General features: G+C 21.6%; 2 protein-coding genes across 3 annotated transcripts in view; one reads left to right on the forward strand and one right to left on the reverse strand.

Moving 5' to 3' along the window:
- Positions 1–3,062: 3,062 nt before the first annotated feature.
- LOC122719034 (ubiquitin-conjugating enzyme E2 N) lies at positions 3,063–6,460 on the reverse strand. Of its 2 annotated transcripts, none has more exons than XM_043944550.1 (3): positions 6,188–6,460; positions 4,954–5,250; positions 3,063–4,705 (listed from the first exon to the last, which is right to left on the reverse strand). In XM_043944550.1, exons 2-3 carry the CDS (start codon positions 5,196–5,198, stop codon positions 4,495–4,497), a joined length of 456 nt encoding a protein of 151 aa, XP_043800485.1. In that variant the 5' UTR covers positions 5,199–5,250; positions 6,188–6,460; the 3' UTR covers positions 3,063–4,494. The 2 variants fall into 2 exon arrangements, with proteins under 2 accessions (XP_043800485.1, XP_043800484.1); XM_043944549.1 differs by having other exon boundaries at positions 4,954–5,214; positions 6,188–6,459.
- A 750-nt stretch (positions 6,461–7,210) lies between these two features.
- Positions 7,211–18,484, forward strand: part of LOC122719026 (S phase cyclin A-associated protein in the endoplasmic reticulum) — a 41,297-nt gene continuing 30,023 nt past the window's right edge. Inside the window, exons 1-10 of the mRNA XM_043944527.1 lie at positions 7,211–7,331; positions 7,854–8,077; positions 8,246–9,603; positions 9,674–10,416; positions 10,484–10,964; positions 11,034–11,216; positions 11,307–11,558; positions 11,689–12,129; positions 12,269–12,378; positions 13,967–14,090. Coding sequence (XP_043800462.1) covers positions 7,867–8,077; positions 8,246–9,603; positions 9,674–10,416; positions 10,484–10,964; positions 11,034–11,216; positions 11,307–11,558; positions 11,689–12,129; positions 12,269–12,378; positions 13,967–14,090 — 3,903 coding nt within the window. The 5' untranslated portion in view covers positions 7,211–7,331; positions 7,854–7,866. The remainder of the gene's footprint in view (positions 7,332–7,853; positions 8,078–8,245; positions 9,604–9,673; positions 10,417–10,483; positions 10,965–11,033; positions 11,217–11,306; positions 11,559–11,688; positions 12,130–12,268; positions 12,379–13,966; positions 14,091–18,484) is intronic.

The raw sequence follows: 18,484 nt of genomic DNA on the forward strand, positions 1-18,484 counted from the left end.
AATCATATATATATCATATAAAAGAAATAATATAAATTATTAAATAAATTAAAGTTTTCATCTCAATTTTAATAATTTTCGGATTTGACTCCATAAATTACACGTATTTATTTTTTGTTCCTAAAATAACAATTCATAATTTTAAAAATATAAACTATAACTTTGTGTTTTTTTAAAATATTATCAATTTGTTTATTTTTTCAACATGCTAAAAAAAACAATTCTAATTTTGAAAAAATTATATTATGTATTTTTAAAAATATAATTTTATTTAAAACTTTTATGGAATATCAAAGATTTATTTTGTATAAGAAAATTGTTTTATTAATAAATTTTAAATTTTATTCAAATTTGAATGAATCATACCTAGTTAGTATTTATCTCTTCCATTTTTAATTAATATATATACTAATTAAACAAATTTTAATTTGAAATTTATTAATTTTATTTAATTTGTTTTTTTTCCATTATGATTCTAAAATAATTATATGTACATTTGAAAATTGGCAGCAATATATTAATATGTTAATATTGCTTTATAACACATTTGTAATAACTTCTTTATTATTGCAAATTATCTACATATAATTTCTTTTCGCGTAACCGATCCCAGTGTCCATTTAGCATATCTAAATTAAATATCATTATTATTCCATTTTTATTAAAATACTAAAAATGTAATAGAGAAATTTAAATTTTTGAATTAATTAATTTAAAAATATATGTACGTACCAACTGGTTGTTCGAATTTTTTAATATAAATTAAAAATTTATTAATAATTTCAATCAATATAGAATTAAATGAGAACAATATTTTAATCCTTTATATATTGATTTATTAATGTTTATAAATGCACAAAAGATATTTCAAATTATTAAATAAGTAATTTTTATTTATTCCAATAAATAATTTAATTTTGTCAATTTTTCATATTATTTATACATTTTTTTAAATAAATATATTTAATTGCATACTATGTGCTGTTTTATTAGTATTTTTTATTAAAAAAGTAAATCTATTGAAATTATTAATTATTAAATTATTTAATGTAATCAAATTGAATGTTTATAGGAATGCGAATATGAATAAATTTTGAATATTATCCATTTTGTTTCTTATTTTATTTCATTTATTAAATTTTCTTTTTTTTCGTTTAGTAAAATAACTATAATTAAAACATTTGCAATATGAATAATAGAATTTGTCTTTCTATTAATTATTTTCTTCTATAATTATTTTAATTATCTATTAATTATTTAAAACGCCATTGTTTAAAAACATTGAAAAATATTATATTTATATATTTTAAAATAAAATAATAATCAATTACAGCGAGTTTTTAAAAATAGAATCAAAAAATTGATTATTAAATATGAAAATAAAATCCTAATTAATGAAATTATGATATCTATAATATATGAAAAAAAATGTGTTTTATTTTTATTATTAAATATTAAATTTACTTTTATTTAATTATTAAATTTTTCATAGAAGAAATAAATATTAAAAAAACTTTAATATACATTAAAAATTTAATTATTTCACTGTTCATCAAAATAATAATTTAAGTTACCATTCATTTTTTACATGATAAAAGAAAAAAGAGACTATTTATTAGTCTTCATTCATATCATTCAAAAAATAACTCTCAAATTAAAATTTTATAATCCTCATTCATTGAATGAGTGAAAAAAATCTGTCAAGTATATTATCTAAAATGATATTAATCATATCTAAAAATATAAAAACTGGATTAAATGTAATAGAGTACTTCAATTAATCAGCAACAAGAAATTTTAATTTTTTTTTTTATACTCATTATGTTATCTCTCTTCATTATATTTATATTTAAATATCATCAAAAATATTGCGCAGATTTTTACAAAAGATTTTTACTGGTATTTTCCAGTTTTTTATACTTCTTTTAAGCAAAAAATTATGAAATGTAGCAAAGCTTAACAACAATTAGGCATTTGTTGAAAGCAAGTAGCCTATTTCATTACCAATGTAATAGTATAATCATTGTAAGTAAAATTATACCTTCTAATTACATTAGTATGATTAGAATATTTTTACAAAATATACATTAGGTAAGAATGGGCACTTCTATTTGTTCGCAATTTTAAACATTCTGTATTCAAACTAAAATTTTGTATATTATCAAAAGTATTTAATTTCATATTATTAATTTTCTCAAATTATTTTCAATTTGTTAAATATAAATTGTGCAAAATAAGACAATTCATTTTTAATTTCTATTCTTGTTATATCTTACTTTTATATGTTATATCTTGTTATATCTCCAAAAGAATTTAAAAAAAAAATGAAAAAACTAAAAGTTTTCATTCGTTTAATTATATATACGTATGTATATTTACATAGTAAAAATATAGATTAACATAATCATAGGAAAGATGATGTTTATATATAGGATATCTCATTTGATATTATTATTTTGATTTACATCATTATTATTATTTGTAACAAGAAATATTTCATATAAAAGTTAAGTGATTTTGAGAGATATATGGTAATTTTATTGTAGATGAACAGATAAAAATTCTATAAAAAACAATTTCATTTTTCTAAATCATCATCAAAAATCATATATTTTTTAATTTTTGATATTCTTTAATAAAAGAAGTATTATGAAAGAAGTATATTATATATTTTAAAAAATTATTATAAGTATTTTTAATTTTTTTAAATATAAAATTAATTAATACTTTTACTTTTTAAGTAAGAAACTTATATTTATACTATGATAAATTTTAAAATAAAATATTTTCAAAACTAACAATCTTTTTTTTTATTATAAGAGATTTATTATTAGAGTAATTTTTTATATTATAAGTTGCATTTATTAATGCAACAAAAAACATAATATTCCATTTAAAAAAGAAAGTTGACCTTTATAGAGTACATATCTATTTGCAAAAAAAATTAATAATCATCAATAATATTACTTCGAAATCATTTAACTTTTATTCGAAATTATATTTTCGTTTTGAATAATAATAATATGAATCGAAATGTGAATATCAAAATATCTTGTCAATTAAGAATTTTCAAGTCAAATCATGAGAAGTTTTTATGAATATTCAAAACATTTTGTCTTACATTATACTGATAAATAAAAATCTGCAATAGATAATTATTACAATAGTTATAGTTATATACTTCAAAAATGGAACTTCGCATTCATGGATAACTTCAATACGTTTGTACGCTTATTACATATATATATGTATATTATATTATAATATATATATATATATATACACATACATATATGAACTAGTTAATTCATAGTTAATACATAAATAAATGCCATGTCGATCTCTAATTCATAATATCTTTCATCCAACGTCGTACACTCGAAATGATAAATACATTAAGCTTATCAGACAACCAGTTAGTAGACATAATACAGAGTATTTCCGATATATTATATATGGTGGTACAAATCGAAAGAGGATAAATCGAAATGAAAAAATAATTCAAAAATTTAGAATAACATTTTTTTATACAGAGCTTATACTGAAAATATTTAAATTTAAAGATAAATAAAATCATATATCGAATTCTTTTATATTTGAATATATTATAAATGAAATAATGAATAAAGATGCTGCATGATAAAAATATCAAAACAATTTAACATATACGATAGCTTAATATCATATGTTAACAAAAATGAAAATTTTTACATTCATAAAAAATTTTGATTAAAAAATAATTGTATTTCAATGTTTTTTCTTTTAATTATTTAATTTAATAAATTCAAATAACAAAAGGAATACAATAATATCTTTTAATCGATATATCTTTCATTAGACATAAGTTACGTATATTTACATAAATTTTTAACATCAATTTATTTGAAAATAAAGCTCCATACAAAGAAATTTTATTCCATATTTTCAATTTATTTTTTCATGTAGATTCATTTCCATCTTGTATTACCAATTCGAAAACATTCCGTAAAATACAGAAAAATGTAATATTAGTATAATATAATGAGCGACCTAGAACTGCTTTTTTTCAGGGATACATTAAAGGTACCAAAATAAAGGCTATAAATTACTGATTGCACAAGCCATTCTGTAATATTTTAAAAAAATGTTGACGCAACATACTACATTCACTTATTTTTACTACAAAGGTATATTTTTAAGTAAAAACTAGTAATCCATTAAAATTATACCTTTTTCTTTTGAAATAGGAATCTTCTTACGATTGATGTTGTTCAATGTTAGAAGATTCTTGACAAATCTGCTTCACAAACCGTTGAAGAAATCTAAACACGACATCTTTGTATTCCCCGCAATATAGAAAATACAGTTTCATTCTGTTTACTCTTACAAAACTTTTATTATTTTTATAGCAAAATTGTGGACACAGGTGCAGGGTACGCAGCTGGTGCGAGTAAAGTGATCGGTAAACTCGGAAAGAAAGGGGTAACATCACTTTGCATCATGGATGATCTAAGATCAGTTGTCCATAGCATATCTCCGAGTCCATTCTTTGGCATTACGTATTGCTTCGCTTTCATTTACTTTCCAAAGTTCAGCTACATCATTTGCCAAAGGATCATCTGGATTTGGTGCACTTAGAAGTGCTTGTATTGATAGTAAAACTGTTCTGATTTGAAGAGCAGGACTCCATTTGTCTTTAAGGATATCCAAGCAAATCCTGCCCAATCTATATAGCAAATATAAATAATTTTGAAATTTTAATGTAAATATATAAAAAATATATAAAAAAATTTTTTCTAGTTTCAATCTTATTTATCTTATTTCACATATTATATAAGATAATATAGTTTAGAAATTAATATTACAAGTTAATAATAACTAAAATATTTACATTAATACAGAATTCAATTTAATTGATTTATTTTTTTGTTTTTAAGAAACTTAATTTTTTAAAAACAATAATTACAACATTACCTGTCTATATTTGGATGATAAATTTTTGTAATGAATCTAACTTTAGGAGCAGACATTGGATAGTCTTCTGGTAGGAACAATTCAAGTTTAAAAAGTCCACCTTCAAATGGCGAATCTTCAGGTCCAGTTACAATTACATGAAAATACCTAGCATTTGTATCATCTGGCACAGCACTGATACCAGGAACTGGTTCTTGCATTAATCTTTGTGTTTCTTTGATAATTCTCCTTGGTAGCGCAGCCATGTTTGATGAAATATCTCTAAAAGAAATTCTTATGCATCTTCTTATTTGTCCCCTGATTAATAATATATTCAAACTAGAAACATAATTATCTTATCAATGTTGAAAAACTTTGTAAACTTATACTTAAATAACATAATTTTGTAACTTATATAAATATTATATCTTATAAATAACGCAATAATTACTAATAAGTTATTATAAAAATATAAATAAAATTATAATAAACAATTAATAACATTAATACAGATGTACAAGTAAACTAATAATATAATTTTTAATATGTTTTACTTAATTAAATGTATATTAAAATTATTTTATATTTTAATTCATATAGATATAAATATAAATAAAGCATAAACATATTAAAATAATGATTATAAAACCTATATAAAATTATTATAAATATAAAAATGTAAAAACAAATAAATATATTGATATTTTTAGTTAAACACATTGAAAAATATATAATATTTATAAATATAATATTATAGTTTAAACATGATTAACATAAGAAAATTTAGGTTATCAAAGAATTTTTTTTATTTCTGTAAATATCATATACATTACAAATAAAAATTAAGTTTCAAAAATTTAAATTATATAAGTATCTCGTAATTCTAATAATTCTAATAATTAAAGTTCATTTACTGTAAATTGACAGTTTGTCACGCTAAATATAATGAAATAATCTTTATATTATTATATACAATTAAATGAATGATTTATTGTATGTGTAATGATTAATATGATGATTAATAATGAAACCAAATAAATTATTAAGAAAACAAATAATAGAATAATATTTTAATTTTTGCCGAAATATTTCTGCCAACCTCCAAAGCTGTTGAAAGCAGCATTACTGCATATGCGTAAACAAAGAATTCATGCACGAAGTCACGTATCATGTAAAACTAAAGTATACAAAGTTTCTCATTTATATAAAAAAGTTTGAAATAAGAGTGATTTACATATATCAGTAAAATACGTACGATTATCTGAAAATATCCCCGCGTCACCCCGCAAAGTGTGGCAGATTGTCCGCCTCTATGGTAGCCTTTTCTTCTAGAAACCTCGAAATCGATTTTTAATCTTATTTTCGTAGCACTTTCGTGTTTCGTGATAATCGGCTTTAAAGCCGATTTCAAAAATCTGCTTGGGATCTATGTTGCAACCCCAAAGAGATACTGTAACGTAGTGTTAATTAAATTTCCACACGTAAATGTGAGTTACAGTCCTCGCAACCGCTTCTCGCGATTCATCTTATCACGCGTTGATGGCGCTGTATACGAATTCACTGCGTAAACCAATTTAACAATCTCTAAATATATAATTTTTATTGTCAACGTAAAAAATAATTCTTAAAGTTAAATAATTCATATACATTTATAAGCTTTTTTTTTATTATAAATTTAGATAATTTTATTCTCATCGTAGTTTTTACTTCAATTTCTAAGATAACTATAACTAATAAGAATTCTTTGAAAAAAAAATATTTTTCTAATTGTATTTTACTATTTCTCTTAAAATATCAATTAATAAAATTTATTCTTTTTAAATTATAATTTTTATTGATTTGATATATTGCTAGTAAATCAAAAAATTATTATCTAGATATTATATTATTCTCAAAATAAGACAATATTTTTATTATATTTTTATTATAGTTAATAAATTATATTGTAATAATATTATTTAAAAAAATATAAAGCTAAAATTATAATAAAAATTATAATAAAATATGTTTAAAAATTCAATTTAGATACGTTATAAATATAAAGTATAAATGTATAAGATACTAAATATATAAATAAATAAAATACATATACTTTCTTGGTTGGATTGTTAAAATATATAATTAATAAAATGAAAAATAATTTAAAATCTTACAGTATTAATGCAATATGATATTATTTTAATCAGTATATTTATAACTCAATAACGCGATTGCAGTGTTTAATGCAGCAATATCAGTGCAACCAACAAACTGCCGCGAAACTTAGACGATATTTATCATAAAATGTCTTGTATCATTATTGAAATGTCAATTCGGAGTTCTTATTATTTGAAAACAATTTGTACCGTTTTCAACCGTTCTTTGATAATTTGTAATTGTAATTTGTAATTATAACAAAGGTAAGTTGTGAATTAAAAATATAAACATCATTATGATGATCATTATGATACTTACGCAGTATATATAGTATATAGATTATGAAAATACAAATATATTTATTGATTGTATCATAAATAAATTAATATTGATAACATTATTAATATATTTAGTTATTTAGTTATTTATATATGATAATAATTATTTGTTTCTTTGTGATATCTAAAATGTGAATGTATGATAATAATATAACCTTAAATTACAATAAAATATAAAATTCTCAGTTTATTATAAAACAGTTAAAATTTTGTATATAAAATTTTTTTTTTAAATTATTATCATTTAAATTTTTTATTTAATATGAAAAATATATATTTGTAATATTCCTAATGAAATCAATGAATTATTAAAATTTAATATTTAAAATTTTTTTCTGTTTTTTTATCTTTAATCTGTTTTTTTATTTTTACTTTGATGCATATAAACTATGTTTAAATATATATCTGTAATTGAGTAAATAATATTTAATTATAATTTTCTTATAGAATTTAATTAAAAATGGCTGATGTAAGATTACTTATACAAGAAGAAGGTCGGGCAGCTAGAAATTTGATAGCTTTTAATGTACCAGTTGGAACAAATAATACTGAGAAGATCACTAAAAAACCTCCTAGTGTTCCAAGAATATCACAAGCAAATACTTCTAAAAGATCTATGAAACCAACAACTAGAGTAAGATCGGCTTCCACAGGTCGAGATAAAAAATCTGGTAAATTAAAATTCATAAAATCAAAAATTTAATAACTTATATATTTACTTTTAACAAAATATTACTTTTTTTAAATAAATATTTGCATTTATAATATCTTTATTACTATTATTTTTTAAAAATTTCAAATTCATAAATTTTAAATTATTTTCCTTTTTTTTATATTAGAATTACAGGCAAGATATTGGGCATTTTTATTCGGTAATTTGCAAAGAGCAGTAGATGGTATTTATCAAACATGCGAAGAAGATGAAAATATTTCTGAATGCAAAGAAGTAATATTAGTTTTAGAGAATTATACCAGAGATTTTCATAATTTAATTGAATGGTTTAAAGTTAAATGGGCTTATGAAAATTCACCTCCTCCTTTAAGACGTACTCCTTTAGCTTGGGAAGTTAGAAAAACTTCTCCTTGTCGAATCTGGAACTCAACAATGATTCCAAAATCCAATAGTCCTTTGCAAAGAATGAGTCCTACTGAATCACTTTGTAGAAGTCCTATTGATCAGATTATTTCAGAGAGTAAATCTGTTACTGTAGACAGTAAAATAAATCATGTAAATTGTAATGTAAAAGGAGAATCTGTGCATAAATTGATAAAAGATAATAAAAGTAATATTTCTAAGAATAATATAATGAATGAAAAATATAAAAATGCAACTGATAAAGGAACGATTAAGTCATTAAATAAAGATAAATTAACTTCAATAAAAATAAATAAAACTTTTGTAAAACACACAGCTGCTAAAACCAATAATAGTATTATTGCAGACCAAAAAGCAAATGAAAGTTCATCTCGTAACATAAAAGGGAAATTGGATAAAGGTGCATCAAAAACAGTTAAAACTGGAATGCATTATACTACCATCAAAGTAACGGATTCTGATGTAATAATTGAGAAGAATGAGCAAATAGTTTCTATTGATAAGAATATACAATTGATTACTTGTACATCAACAGAAAAAGAATTTTCTAAATCTAATAATATAGAAAATAAATTGAATTCTCAAAATAATTTTCAAATAAAACCATTAGGTCCAAAAAATGACTTAGGACTAGGAAAAAATGAAATCAATGCTAAAGTTAAAAGACAAAGTACAGGAAAAAGTATTGATATAGAAAATGTAATGGAAAATAAAATTACAGAATCTAATAATGTGACAAAAGAAAATAGTAATATTACAGTAAATAAAAATATACAAAATAATACAAAAATTTCCAATAAAATTAGCCAAAAATTAAAAAGACAATTAAATGTTAATGATAATACAAATAATAAAATAATAAAATCTACATCTAATACATCTTCCAATAATCCAATTAAAAGTTCAATTAATACAAATAAACCAGCATATTCTACTGTGTCACAAATGAAAGTTAAGCAAAAGCAATCAAATCTTTCAGAAACTCCAAAATTTATTAGAAGTAAAACAACATTAAGTGATAAAAATACATTAATTTCAAATAAAATAAGACCTGGCACATCTGTAATAATTAGACAACGATTTCAGTCAATTGACAATAAGGTATAATTTTTTTTTTGATGTAATCAATACTAATTTGAATAAATAATATATAATTATAAATGTTTATTAGATTTCAGAACAAAGTTCATTAAAAAAAGATCAGAATAGAGATATAAATGGTTCAGTAGAAGTATTAACAAAACAAACATATATTAAAACAAAAGAAGAAACTGATGGTTGGCAAACAGTTCGTAGTCGTTGTAGGAGAGGTAGTACACATAATTTGAATATGTCTACAAGATTTCATAAACCAAGTACTGCAACATCATTACCAGCATTATCAATTGAAAGTCCTTCTGAAAAGAATAAAAAAAATTGTTTAACTCCAGATAGAAATAACAAACAGAAAAAAAAATGTATTGTAGAAAAAGAAGGAAAAAATATATGTAACGAGGTACAAAAAGTCAAAGGCGAATCAGTTGTAAACCTTACCATTAAAGATAAGGTAGAAGAAGTTTTCAAGAATACTGTTAATTTAAACGAAATAAATTCTACATCAATGATTGCAGCTATTTTTAAAAGTGATGCAGAATTACTTGAAAAACGTATACAACAATTTATGACTGCTCAAGCAGAAAGAGAGAGAATAATTTTAGAAGAAGAAAGAAAAACTGAAGAAGCCGATTCGCAACGATCACAACAATTATCGGATGAAGAAGCTTCTTTACATAGACAAATTTTAGAATTAGAGTGTACCGAAACTGATGTTGATACTGAAACTGATGAAACAGATGGTGAAATGATACTTGAAACAGAAGATGAACAAAGAACATCTCCTAATACAATGCCAGATGATGTTAGTTTAGAGGATAGGTGAGTAGCTTTTTTATTAATTTATTTTTTATTTTTATAATATTAAATTTAAAAGAATTTTTTATAGGTATGAAAATATGTTAGAAGGAATGTCTTGGGCAGAATGCGTAGATACACTTGCTCAGTTACGTGCATTAGTTGCTCGTCATCCTGGTAGAGCTTTAGAATTACATCAGAAATTATCATCTCCATCACGAAAAAGATCATTACCTGAGACATTACGAAGATATCAAGCAAAACAAGCTTGTGCACAACATAAACGTCAGAAATTATTAATGGAAAAATCGCAAAGATTGCGAGAATTATTAAATAAAGTAAAAGATGTTAAAAGTGCAAAAAACCAATTAATAGAAGATAAGAGAATCAGAATGGAAATGAAATTAAAAAAAGCAGAAGAAAATAGAACACAACATTTATTGGAAATAGTTCGAAAAGCTCATGATGAAGATTCTAAATTAAAGGAAATTGCATTTATTAATGAACTTGAAGCACAAAATAAGAGACATGATTTTATGGCATTATGTCAAGAACAAGAAGAAAGATTACAAGTAACTATGAGTATTTATACATTTTTAATAATAAAAATTATAAATCTTTCTAAATTTATTGTTTTCTAGGGAATTCAAGAAGAGCGCCAACGCCGACAAGAAGAAAAAGCAGCTAAAGAAGCTGCAGCTGAAGAACGTAGACGGGCTTTGGAAGCAGAACGACAATTGCGTATTCAAAAAATGAAACAAGCACGTCGTGAACGCGATGAAAGAGTTGGTAAAATGCAATTAGAAAGAGAAAAAGAACGTCAGGTATTTATATAAATGATTATAATGATTATAATGATATAATACAAATGATTAATAAATTAATATAATATTAAATTGAAAATAATTTATTAGGAATTAGCAAGAGAAAAAGCCAGAGATAGAGAAGAACGCTTATCAGCGCTTCATGCAGCACAGTTAGCAAATCAAGAAGAATTACAGAAGAAAATAGCTCAAAAACAGCAAGAATCAGCTAGAAGACACGTTGAAAATATAGAACATATTCGACAAAGAGCAGTTGAATCATCAATTCTAAGATCAGAAGAAGTTCCACCTACATTAAAATCATATCCTGCTCAAAAGCAATGTTCTTTATGTGGAACACTTGTAAGTTTCAATTTATTATTATTTTATATTATTATTAATATTATTATTATTATATATAAGTTTATTTATTGCTTAAATAAATTTGCTATAAAATTTGTACAATATTTACGTTTATTATATTTTTTTATAGATACCAAATGAAGTATATTTATTAAGTCATTTAAAAGGAAAAATACATCTTGAAGCAGTACGAAATACACATGATGGTCGTGAACCATCACGAGATGAATTACAACGATTTAATATATCTCAAATTCGTGATGTTCCAATTTCAGTCATTGAAAATAATAATGCTAATGAAATTAAAGCTTCAAAAGAAAAACAAAAAGCATTAAAACGTCGATGTAGAAAAATGAAACAACGAATGTCATTACGTGGTAAAGAATGGGAAGATAATTATAAAACAGATGTAAATCAATCTATTGAATCAACTAATAAAGCAAAGTTTCGTCGAAATTTAAAAGAATTGGATCGACTATATAACAATCATTCTAAAACTGCTTGGTCAAGTGTTGCTATTGCTGCTTTAGAACGTTGTTTAGGTGAAATAACAAGAGCTTTTTCAAAATCGGTAATATTAATATATATTATTCTAAAGAAAATTATATATATTTTTTTAAATTTATTAAATGTGATAAATATTTTAAAATATTTATAAAACATTTATAACATTTTTAAATATTTTAATGTAAATGTTTATAATGTTTCAGTGTGCATTTGATCAAAATATATTTCGAATATTAAATGGATTTGATATTTTGACTAATTTGTTGAATTTGGGACTGCAAGTACAGAATACTTCTCATAATTTACCAAATAAGTAAGTATAATAATTATTTTCGAAATTTTCATATTTTATTAATTAATATTTAAAATTAGTAATTAAAAATAATATTGAGTTTTATAATATAATACAGAATAAGAATGAATTTAAATATATTTACATTTTTAATTGTTTAATATTTTAGTTTTATGTATTTATATATTAAAGTCGAATATTGATTTTATATTTTCAATTAAATATCAATATTCATATTGTTAGAAATTATATTTTGATTAATTAGAAAATTCTAATTTATTTTGTGTTAAAATATTCAATTATGAATAATAGAATAACATTATTCGACAAATTTTAATTTTTTTTTTCGATTTTCTAATCTATGATATATATTTTTTATAGATTTTAATATTGAATACAAATCTGTAAATTATTTGTCCTCAAAAAAAAAATAAATTTTAAAGAAGATAACAATTTTAAACTTAGAAAATATCTATTTTATAGTAATAATTTAGATTCTCTCGAATAAAAAAATAAAATAATATAAATTATTATAACATCTAAATAGATAATTGAGATATTAAGAGAATATTGAAAATACTAATATTTTTCAATTTATTTAACTCATTATTTAAAATATTTAATTTATAGAACAAATCTTTTTGCTAAGGAAAGCATTAAACAAACAATAAACAAAAACTATAAAATTATTTTTATTTTTGATTTAAGAACGAAATAGTTAAACAAAATATGTGACAACAACAATAATAATCAAATTATTAATGATGGTCGTCGTCTCACTTGCCATGTACTGAAATCAATTATGCTATAGGTATAGCATAACTATTATTGCATATTTTGCCAAACTATATCGGTTTTGTATTAAAAACAAAAATAATTTTCTAATTTTCCTTGATACTTTCCTTAGCAAAAAAAATTTGATTTATTGTAGTTAAATTTTCTGTAGAAATCTTAGCTTTTTAAATAAATTAAAAAATATTAGCAAAAATAAATATATTTTAAATATTCTTTAAATTTTGATTATTATTTGATCAATTATTACTAAAAGTTGAAAAATTGCAATCTTTTTTAAAATTGATTTTAAACAAAAATTATGAATTTTGGAAAAAATGATTTTGATTTAGTATATTAAAATCTATAAATAATGATTATTGAAGATTAAAAAATCAGATATATTAAATATATATATATAATTATATTAATTATAATTAATATAAAGTATAATTAATATAAAGCAATTTACAAAAGTTATAAAAAAGATTGTAGAGAAGATCCAATTAACTTATTGATAATATCAAATAATAATAGTTTTCATTTTTCTCATCAACACTTTTTTTATAATAACAAATGAATATAATATATTATGTTATATTTAAAAATATTATTAATGAAACAAATGAAAACTAGCATTGATTTTTATTCTAAGTTGGTTGCTATTGAATGATTTTTCCTAAATGTTGTTTAAAAACATTTATTTTAAATAATTTAATATATAATATTTACTTTAATATTTATATATCATAAAATTATATTCATTCAAATTAAGATTTTGTATTTATATAAATTTATTTTATTCATTCTTATCTTCCAAATATAAACTTTTGTTTAGAAGTATCCTTTCGCTATGCCGAGTATTTAAATTGAGTGTCAATGAAAATGACACTAACATTGAAGCAGTTTTATCAAGTAATAAAATCCTTATTATCTTGGATCTTTTACTTCAGCATTTAGAGGTATGTTGAACATTATTGTTTTGTAACATTATTATTTCTATTTTTTTTTTAAATAACTGTTTGAAATTTTTAGTACGCTTTTATTTTTTTTCTATCCGTAAAACAGTTAGAATGATATATATACATATATATTTTTTTAACTCTTAATGAATTGCTTTATAAACTTTCATAAATTTCAAGATAATTAATAATGCAAATATTTTAAAGGATATCAATACTTTTTCTTGTTTAGTTATTTATTTATTTATTTTTTTTTATATTATATTTTATATTTATATTTTATATTATTTTAAGACAAAGCTATTTGTATATAGTTTCATTATTTTTTTGTAAGAAATGATTTTTTTAAAAATTTCTTCTATTTTAACATTTTAATTAAAAATAATATCATTTTATATTTTACATAAATATTGATGTTCATAAATAAGTTTATATTAAATGATTATGTATTAAATGATTTGAAAATACAAAAAATAATACAGGGAATTTTTGAATTTGAAATATTTTAAATTGAATTATATAAAAAATGTAACGAAACTAATATAACTAATATATAACTTTATATATATTAAATATAACTAATATTTAAATTCAATTTTTTTGAAGAAAGATTTTGAGTGAAAAATGTTGCATTTTTTATTTGTATTTACATTTTCATTTTTTTTTTTTTATTATTATTTTTTTATTTAATTTTAAATCATCCACTACCACTGATGGTAATTATATCATCAGTTACAAGACACCCTATATAATCAATGATCTCACGCAAATAGTGTCAAATAAATCGGGAGTCCATGCGGCAAAGATAGTAAGTTCTTTTTTGGTATGTTCGTTTTTTGTGCTCATTTTGAGGTTGGTAAATAAACGAAGGCAAAGACATCATGCCTGTCCTGTCCGACTTGTCAAAATAAGGATTAAGAGTATTAGGGTCTGGTTAGGTTCGCGTTCTTCGCTTCAGAGTTCGGAATATTTAACATTGCGAATCGTTTATGTGTTGAATATAGATCGATTTTATCAAAATCTATCAAAGAATTTTGGCTATAGATATATTAAATTACTTACAGAATAAAGTACTTACAGAATAAAGAATTTAATATTTTCTATTATTTATATTTTTATGTTTTATTCTGATTTGAAGGAAATAAAATAATTTTATTTAGAATATAAAATTTCTTTTCAATTTTGATTTAAAAAAAAAAATCAAAAAATAAGTTGCAAATAATGTTCATGAAATTAAAATTGACAATAAATACGAATTTTTTTTTTTATTTATCTTTCAGAAATATGCATAAGTATAGGAATTAAAATTTTGGACTTTTATCGATTCTTTTAATCAATAGAAAAAAATATTAATTATTATTTTTTAAAAATATTATTTATTATTATTATTAATTTTCAATTCTAATGAATAAACGATGTATAAGGAAGAATAAGATTGAAAATAGAAAATCAAAATTGAAATATATGTTTTCACTGAAATTAAATTTTTAATTTTTATATAATTTTAATGTTTTTCTGAAAATATTTTAAAAATAAAAAATCAGATAAAAATTAATATAATTATTGACAATGTTTTTAATGATAATATTTTACAATATTTAAACAATTATTAATTTTAATGATTTTTATTTTGTTCTCGGTAATAAAACAATTTACTTATATATTTAAGAATTTATATTTGTCACTTATAATATCCATATATATAAGGTTTTATAATATATGCATATACGTGTACATATAATTATATAGAAATAGATTGTTTTCTGTATATATTTCAAATACTTTTTTTTTTTACTTTCCATTTATATTTGCTATAATTAATAACAAATTAATTAATTGTAAGCAATTTAGAAAACAATTTAATTATATGAATAATTATTTATTTAATAATAAACTTGGATGATATATTTAAATATTTAGATATAAATTATTTATTAAACTAGATTTTTACATTTTATATTTTTTTCTCGATGACATTAATCTATTAATAATTTATTAATTTTTATTAATAATTTTTAATTTTTAACTAATTTAAAAAATTATTTTATTTTTATTAATAAATCTTTTCTTTCTATATTTTCTTTGTTCTATATTTTTCTTTATTTATATATATTATAATTTTTTTTCTCTTATATCTATACAATCTATTTTTTTTTTTGTTTTTTTTTTTTATACTTCATTTTGCATTTCTTTTCTTGCTCAATGATTGCTTCATTCAACAATTTTCGAGATGTGTTCAATCGATTCGTTTTTACTTAGATTGCCGATTGGGAAGGCCGAACGATCGGCCATACGTTCGAAGTCAATCGTTTCGCTCGATCATCCGTCGTAATCGGTCTACGAATTCACCATCGTGATTTCAGGATCGATTTTTCACGCTTTATAGATACGGCTCTGGCGCCTTCCTTCTCCTGTTTTTCCCCCGGGAATCCCCCTCCGCAAATGCATTAGCGGCGAAAGAGCTTTTAGTGACGTCACCCACGCACATACACACACACTCACATCTCTGCATATGTACGGACGGGCTGGGAAATCAGGTTATATGGTGAAAGGAGCGTATATTCCATGTAGAATGTGCGTGGGTACTTCTGTTGCCGCTTCCATCAAGCTTCGTTTTCGAGAAGTCGGCCTAATCTTTTGTCTCGTCTTCTATCGACAGTTTTTCAACGACCTCTTCGCATGTCTCAGAATTCAACTGTCCCTTATATTTCAGCGCCGTGTGAGCTTTTCCCGGCCTTATCCATATTCGCGCGAAAATGATCGCGATATTTTCGAGTTTATAGTTGGAACATAAGAAAGCATTTTTATTTATACATTTTTATTTACAGATTTTAAAGAAGCCTGGCATTTAGCTAAAAATATTTAATAAGATGATTTCTCTCAAATTTCATAATTATTCCTTTTATTATTAAGACAGATATGATCGATTAATACACAATTTTTCATAATAAAAATAAAAAGAAGAAAAAAAAGATAAAAAATATATTAAAGAAGAATTTTTACAGTATTCTTACGGATATTATATTCATGATTTTATAAAATTTTAGAATGAACAAATTTAGATTAATTTTTTCTTTAGATATTTTTGTCGTATTATTTTTATTAATTTTTAATTTTAGATCAATGTATTAATCAGTAATATTTTTTGTTTTTTATAACTACCGGAAAATATTTTTTGTTGAAATTATATCATCGACATAAAACAATTAAAATTCTTAAATATTTTTATATAAAGAAATAAATATCAATTTTCAATCCTCTATATTCCTATCAATTTTTCATTTTGACTGGAAGTTTTTTAGGAAAAAGAAGTTTGTTATATTATTAAAGTCCAAAAAGAATCACAGTCTAACTCATTACATAGAGATTGATTGTCTTGTAGGGTCCACGAATGTCTTTCAATCTCATCCGTTGGGCAAGCACAAATTTACAATTTGTGAGTCGTTCGCTACTCTCCCCTGCTTTGTCCCTTTTTGTTAGTTTTTCACCAATTCTTCTCGAAGAAATAAGGCAAGAAATAAATTCTATTGGAACTAGACCAAATGCTCGTAAAAAAAGAAAAAAAAATGAGAAAAATTTTTTCTTTTAATCTAAGTTAAACTAGAAGAAGAATCATATATAAACAAAAGTCATATATAAACTAAGAATCATATATAAACAAAGCGGATTTGATTATAATATTGAATTATTTGATTTTTCAATATATTTAGATTCTATAAGGAATTTATAAATTTATTTATATTATGAAAAGAAAGAGCAATCGGATAAGTCAAATTTTCCATTTTTTAAAGAACAATTTTAAAATTCAAAACATTTATTCAATCATATTTTGTTAAAATTGAGTTTTTATTTAATTTTTAGTTTAATATATTTTGAATTTTTCGATTAAAATATCGATATTTGTTGTTCTCAATCAGTTTCTTTTTTAGAATTCTTTTCTTTTTTAGAATTCCTCAGATTTGTTATTCATTATTAAATGTTTTTTTATTTTTTTCCTTTCCTTTTCATATACATTAATCTATCTCTTTTTAATATAAAAATTGAGAATAATCATATTTTTTTTGTATTATATATTTTTTTTATAATTTTTAAAATAAAATATAAATAAAATTAGCTTCAAATGAAGAAAAAAATTATTTTAAAATTCATTTTTATAATCTAAATGAGATGAAACAAAAAAAAAACAAATATATAAATTATTAAGATATAATATAAAAATATATTTTTTTTTATACGCGAATATATATAGGTATATATTTTCATCATACAAATTTTATTTTTTTAACGTTATACCAGCAAAAATGTTCTGTACGCGTTTTTAAAACTTCTACTCTGTAATCGGATTTTTTAATGTAACACGATTTATACTTCATTTCAATTACGCAACTGAAAAG

Source organism: Apis laboriosa, unplaced genomic scaffold, assembly GCF_014066325.1.
Source record: "Apis laboriosa isolate Shangri-la unplaced genomic scaffold, ASM1406632v1 scaffold69_cov144, whole genome shotgun sequence".
In the NCBI taxonomy this organism is placed as follows: Eukaryota; Metazoa; Arthropoda; class Insecta; order Hymenoptera; family Apidae; genus Apis; species Apis laboriosa.

Bases quoted from the DNA above. Each gene is read 5' to 3' on its own strand.
- LOC122719034 (XM_043944550.1), bottom strand. From the start codon at position 5,198: ATGGCTGCGCTACCAAGGAGAATTATCAAAGAAACACAAAGATTAATG. The intron at 4,706-4,953 runs GTAATGTTGTAA...TTTGCTATATAG, and splicing joins TATCATCCAAATATAGACAG to ATTGGGCAGGATTTGCTTGG.